At 39.1% G+C, this 7,108-nt stretch overlaps 1 protein-coding gene across 1 annotated transcript in view; it reads left to right on the top strand.

Moving 5' to 3' along the window:
* TMEM117 (transmembrane protein 117) overlaps positions 1–7,108 on the top strand; it is a 753,498-nt gene that overhangs the window by 417,858 nt on the left and 328,532 nt on the right. The window contains 1 exon segment of the mRNA XM_007937920.1: positions 3,028–3,035. Coding sequence (XP_007936111.1) covers positions 3,028–3,035 — 8 coding nt within the window.

Below are 7,108 nucleotides of genomic sequence, written 5' to 3'. Positions count from 1 at the left end.
CTAGTCCGCCATCTTGCCCCGCCTCTCCTGACACACTCTTATTAATTGAATTTCCTAAGACCCTTGCCCCAGACCCCCACAAGACTTGCTGAGTTTGCTGGTGTTCATACTTTAGAGGAGTTTTCTTCTTATAACTCCTTTTGGTCTATTTACATTTTATCAACCTTCTTTCAGTAGCCTTGGCCATCAATTTATAGCGAGGTTTAAACAAGTGACACTGGCTTTCTTTGTTGAACTTGCATAAATAATAAATACCAGAGTTGCAAATTCAAATGCCCTCAGGGCCAGGCTGATCTAGTGAAAGTGTGAAACATCTGGTATAGCATAAAGAGTGTGTGTGTGTGTGGGGGGGGGAGGTGCTGGGAAGGGGAAGATGAGCTGTATTAAATAGAATAGAGTCCCTGCAAAGAGGCATTAAAATTCAGTTTAAGACATAATACCATGAATGTGAAGTAGAATATAACTTCAGCACAAATTCTGTTCACAAGCCACCTGGTAGGGGCTCCTGTTTTATGTTTTATAAACAGAGGAATTAACCTGAAAACTGATGCATGGTGTGGATGTTGAAATATCATCATGGGGACTGAATTTTGGGCAGGTGACAGTTTGAAACATTTCTGTGGTACCACACAAACTTATTTATCCTCTAAAGGTGTGGCCCTTCATACTTTGTGATGACCACTAAAATTCAGGGGAGATTAACAACTCCCTGAACTCTAATCATAGCCGATAAGAACTGTCAGAGTCCTTGTAACACTTAGCACTTACTCTACCCAAGCATTTAAGGCTCAAGTGGGCAAAAACATTTTCATAATAACACCCTTTGTGAAGTGTTAATGAAATGCTTGTTATTGCAGTCAGGTTAGGTGTTACCAGCATGGGTGCACAGAGACAAAGGCTCATGCTGTACTTGTTGACTAACTAGCTATGGTTTATCATAGGAAAACAGTGTGCATATGGGTACTGAATTCATATACATTATGGAAATTGTAAATGAATACAAATATTACAGTATTTGTAAAGCTCTAAGGCAATTTCTATATAGGTACAAGTTTATTATTTAGTTGGTTTCCCCAATCATTTTACCTGAATTCTGTAAGGCAGTGGTTCCCAAGCTTATCTGTAAACTAAAATCACTTCAAAATCTACTGATGACTATATCTCACTCCCAGACATAATGATTTAATTTGTGTGGGGGTAGCCTGGGTATTGGAATTTTAGAAAAGATTTCCAGAGATTCTAATAAGTAAGCAAGTTTGGGATTCATTTTTCTAAGGTGATTACAAGAAGTTTGGCAGGGGAACATCTTGATATATGCTATGCAGCCATAATGGATATTAGTGGTTCTGTAGTAGAATTATCACTTTCCATGCAGGATCTCCATGCAGGACTCAGACATCTAATTTAATTCCTAGTCAGTGCATCTCATGCCCAGCCGCCACCCATCCATCATTGAAGGCTTTGTGTGTTGCTGTAATGCTGAACAGATTTCAGCAGACTTTCCAGAATAAGACAGACTAGGAAGAAAGGACTAGTGATCTACCTCTAAAAATCAGCCAATTGAAAACTGTCTGGATCACAAAAGGTCCATCCACAACCAGTCAGGATAGCAGGACTAGGCACCATTTTGTGCTGTTGTATAGGGGGTGGCCATGAGTCATGGGCCAACTTGATGGCTGCTAACAACAACAATGGAGTCATAACTTTCAAGTAGACGTTAAGGCTGAAGGGAAACCAAGGGAAGCAATCTGGTGGTGGGAGAAGGCCTGAAGCCTATCAGGAGGGCTGGCCCTTTCTTTGAGTCACAGCACCCAAGGACTCACAATACCACAATGGTAATTGCACAGTAAATGTCACCTAAATACTACTAAGTTTGGAACTTATTTTGGGTGTTTTATTGAGCAACTTTGACTATGAGTTCCTTCTGATACTCCCAACCGTTTTCTCCAAAAGTACAACAGCCTTGCTGGAAAGCTGACAAATATCACTATGTGTGCCAATGATTTGGCTCAAATGATTCAAGAATGTTTTCATTTCCTTTTTCCAGTTCTTGCTATAAAAGAAGGCCTATCATTTCATAATTTTGTCCTCTCTGATACAGTGGCATCTACATAAACTTCCTACCTATCCATCCTGTCAGCAGGAAATGACCCACTTCCCCAGTTCTCCATGCACTTTAACTTGCTTCTTTACTTCTCATTAAATGTTAGTAAGAATTGTTGCCATTTGCCCTGGGGGTGGCTTAGTTTTAGTAATTGACTTAGACAATATGGCTGTCAACTGCTGTGAGATAAAAGATGAAGCATGTTGAATTATGACTGCTAATATCGTTAGTGTTACTTAATTTTTTAAATTATAGTGTTTCATAAATGAGAACATCTTAAAATGTAGTTCATAATTTACATTTTCTGAATGAAGACATTTTACTAATTTTAACATCCCTTTATTTTCACTGTAGTAAGTCATTCCCACAGCTCAGCCAAACATGAAATGATAACAAGATTCTGTATTCACTGTCTTACATAGTGAACTATTTAATTAAGGGTCTTATTTATTTATTTTTTGTACAAATGAGGGTAGGTTTAAATAGGTCACTCTAAATTATAAATATCCCTGATGTTAATTTTGCATACTTTGCCAGAATTTTCCCTGCTTATAAGAATTAAGATAGGAGTTACGTGAATTACGTATAGTGATGAAAACTTACAAAGAAAATTTACATCCTCTAAGAAATACTCAGGAGCTCTGGTACGTAGTGCCTAAGGCACTTGACTGCTAACCAGAAAACTGGCGGTTCAAACCCACCAGCCACTCCTCGGAAGGAAGGTTGGGCAATCTACTTCCGTAGTGATACCACCTCGGAAACACAAGGAGGGGTTGCTATGAGTCGGATCTGACTCCACGGCAGTGCGTTTGGTTTTTGGTTTTAAGGAATACCTAGGAGCTCTGGTGGTGTAGTACTTAAAGCATTCAGCTGCTCACCAAAAGGTCAGCAGTTCAAACCACAAGCTGTTCTGTGGAAGAAAGATGGGGCAGTCTGCTTCCATAAAGATTTATAGCCTTGGAAACCCTATAGGGACAGTTCTACTCTGTCTTATAGGGTCACTATGAGCCAGATTTGTGTTTTTTTTTTTTTTTGGAGGGGAGGAGAGTTTAAGGAGAACCTGTAAGTTCTGCTTTGCAAAAGATGACAGGACTGGTTTGAGGGGGTGAATGATAAAATAAGTGACTAAAAACAGTGTTGAGAAATACTGAATTTAAAAAATACAATCCTGATACAAGGTAGATAATTTGAATTGTTAATTTTTCACTTCTATAAAGCTTTGTCTCATTCATAATCTTCCCTACTGATGGACTCTGAGTTCTAAATAATGTCCATGAATATTTGGGGTAAAAATAAGACATTCATTTAACTAGTTTTCTTGCCATACACTTTTAGTTCTGTTTATTTTAGTACAGTCCAAGCTGGAGGTTTTCTTATTAAAATGCTAATTTTGTATTCTCTAAAATGGATCCCATGCAGGAAAACATGAAGAAGAGGGAGTTTGGGCCAACTATGCCATTTAAGAGACATACTTAGGAAGCAGATGAATAAAGATGACATTTTCTTAGTCAATGACAATTATCAGAAGCCTCTCATCTCATCTTCCTGCTGTGTTATGTTTCCACAACAGTTCATTGACTTGATAAAAGTAAACTCAGAGACAATTAAGGTGTGACAACAAAGAAATTCAATAGCAAACCCAGGGGAATTGTAAGGTAAGGTAAATGTAGTTTTTAATTCAGAAGTTTGAGAAAACAGCTGTACAAGAACAACAACTTTTGATGCGAAGTGGATCTTGACAGAAGCTCAGATCCCGATATTTCAGTCCTGTTCATTTGTCAACATGAAGGCAAGACAGAGTCTTATGGGATTAAGCAAACTCCATGGCTAAAAATATAGTTTGACATTTCTTGAATGCACTTGACAAGACTCCACATAAAATTGTATTAGTATTCTTTCCAGCTGAGAGAGGATTTTTAAGGGAGCCTGATTTATTTTATTCAAATTCAAATTTAATCTTTGGTTGCCATGACATTTAAAAAAATTAATCATATATTGTTGAATTTTAAATGTTGGGTTTAGGGGTTTTAGTCCAAGTGGAAAATAATGAACTTTAGAAATGTTACTGTAAAAATTAAATTGCATTTGGGAGCTTGGACAAAAAAATTTAGCAAGTCCTGAAAAAGTCAATTATAAAGAGTTTACACAATAGAAAAAGTGATTATTGACCATCCTGTCAATAGACTTCATTGTCTGCCCTGCTCTTTGGCAGCCTTGCTGTGGTACAGCTGGCTGACAGATTGTAGCTAATGTGCAAGTGGAGAAGAAAGGTGGCGAGGAGAAACAGGGTTGCATAATATGATACACCAGTAGCCTAAGAGACTAACTAGAGTGATGCAAATGAGAAGGCCAGTACTGGTGGGAGGAAGATATCTTTTGGGATGATCTGTGGTAATAGAGATGATTGAGGGGAGGGGAGCTGGAAGGTATTTTTTAATGGAGAGGTAATTGGCAGGAATGGTATAGATCCTGGAATGACATTTCAACAAGGAGGGCAGTAAGTGGCAATCATTGCTAATCACCAAATATTATAGCCATGGTCGCTGGTACCTGTAGAGATTCAAAATGTTAAGTCTGTCTCTTCAGATGCAATGTCTGTTGCTTTTTAAAAATTCCTGCTTTTTTCTTTGCTTTTCCTTTCCTTTGAAAAACATTACTTGCTAGGTTCTTGGGCTCTAGTTAGTTTGTGTTCTGTTTGCCTGCTGGAACAACAGACTGCAATGTCCAATTGCATTATTTATTCTTTAAATACACCTTAAAAAAAAAAAAAAAAAACCATCCCAAACTGCAGATGGTTTAGTTTTCTAAAACAAATGCTAAGGTGTGAATAGTTAATCAGGCTGAAACAATTGCAGAGCTATGCTTTTGAAAGCTTACCAACTGCCAACCTCACTTTTGATGTTAGCTTTTTTTTTTTCTCCCCCCACAAAACAGTGGGTCCATAATTTCTAATGAAGGCTTTGCCCATTCATGCTTGAAATTCATGAGTGTAATGTGTAGCCAGATAATCACAAGACTTGGTGTCAAACTGTGAGGCATATAATTTCTACATGCCTTGAATTAGCACTTGATACTCTAAAACTTAAATATATTACGGTTCTCCTTAAACATGCCATTAAAAGTAAAGATGCTGACAGAATTGTTATTAATTACTTTGTGACATTGTTGAAAACATCAACAGAGTGATGGATACTAAAAACTAATTTGAAAATAAAATCCAAGCCACCAGATGCCTGGTGGGAAACAAAGTGCTGGTGTGGAAAAGACAGAGAAGGCACAGAAACAAATGTTGGCAATTTAGGATAATGCTTATTTCCACCCAGGTTTCTACTTTCAAATCAGAGAGTGGATGAAAGCACAAAAGTCCGGGCCAAAGGAAGGCTGAGAGAGAAATAGCAGATTGTAAATTAGCAGGACTCTGTTACTAACCTGAAAGCAACATGACTTTTCCTGAAGGTGTTCCAAGGATAAAAATAAATAAGTGAGAATGTGAAGATGGCCAAAGGACTCCCTGGTGCCAGCCTCATGGATTTGGAAGCAGCATTAGCTCTTTTAAACCACCAAGTCAATTGAATGGTATTTTATTGATCATCTAAATTACTTTGTTAATGTATTAATTAATTCTTTTAGAGTTAAATTATGAAGCAATGAGATAGCATGAAGTACTCTTTTTCTTTGTCCATATATATGCTTTATACAGGTACACATTGTTTAATGTTCACAATGCATTCTGTGAACTAGGATGTTCGGCAAACACCCGTGTCCAGGGTATGTGTGGCTCCTGAGTGCACTGGCCCGGGGACTGTTGTGCACCACAGCCCAGGTGCTCCCTCTGTGGATGCCTCAGTGAGCACTTGGTAGGGTCCCACCCAGCTTTCACCTCCTTCTCTGCTGAGTCAGCTGGAGGGAAAGCCAGCTTATCTGCAAGCGTCTGCCCAGGGCTGGGATAGTGCAGGCCGAGGGTGCCCCAGCCAACGCTGGGATGCCCCAGCCAACGCTGGGATGCCCATGCACATAACTTTTCATGGGTGCCCTACGTGACTACACCAGGCAAAATGTGAGGACTAGACCTGCTGAGTTGTGGGAGTTGATGGTGGTGGATTAGAAGTTTGGGCCTGGGCCTACCTCACTGCAGACTAGCTGGCCTCCAGGCAATGGGCATCAGCGGGACAGAAGTGGGACTCCAACCTTCATCTTAGGTGTCTGGCATCCTGGCACTCAGACACCTGGGTATCCTGGCCCATAGACATATATGTGGTCAGACGTTGCCCAAATGGACATTAAGTAGCACATACCTGTATATTAGTACAAGCATATATGTTGACATGGAGGTCTGGTGGCACAGTGCCTAAGGCATTTGACTGCTAATCAGAAGGCTGGTGGCTCAAACCCACCAGTCACTCCTCAGAAGGAAGACTGGGCAATCCACTTCCGTGGAGATACCACCTCGGAAACCCAAGCAGGCATCGCTATGAGTCACAATCAACTCTATGGCAGTGAGGTATTTTTTTTTTTTAAATCTTTATAAGAATGTATTTTTTTAAAAAAATGATAAAAGTATGTAATTAGTTACGTTACAAAATAATCCATCAATAGATTTGTATAAAGCTTCTTTTAAGAAATAATGTTATTTAATTAAAAGATATATTGATTTGTACATAATTTTTCCAGGAATACAATTATTGAGTAAGGTTGGATTTCATTATAAGGTTTTTAAAAAAATACCATTCCACTGCCCTGATTCACATTAGTGATCTGAAAGAATTAAAATTGCTGCCATAATAACAACAATATATAAAATTTATTGATTGATTAAGGGTAGTATTGCATAACCAATTGTTGTTGTTGTTGTTGTTAAGTGCCGTCGAGTCGTTTCTGACTCATAGCGACCCCATGCACAGTAGAACGAAACACTGCCCTATCCCGCGCCAGCCCCACAATCCCTGCTATACTTGAGCCCATCATCGCAGACACCGTATCAATCCATCTCGTTGAAGGCCCCCC

Source organism: Orycteropus afer, unplaced genomic scaffold (assembly GCF_000298275.1).
Source record: "Orycteropus afer afer isolate SDZICR_OR568_19922 unplaced genomic scaffold, OryAfe1.0 scaffold00045, whole genome shotgun sequence".
Taxonomy (NCBI): Eukaryota; Metazoa; Chordata; class Mammalia; order Tubulidentata; family Orycteropodidae; genus Orycteropus; species Orycteropus afer.
Note: the sequence above shows the minus strand (reverse complement) of the source record. Positions and strands in the feature narration are given on the sequence as shown.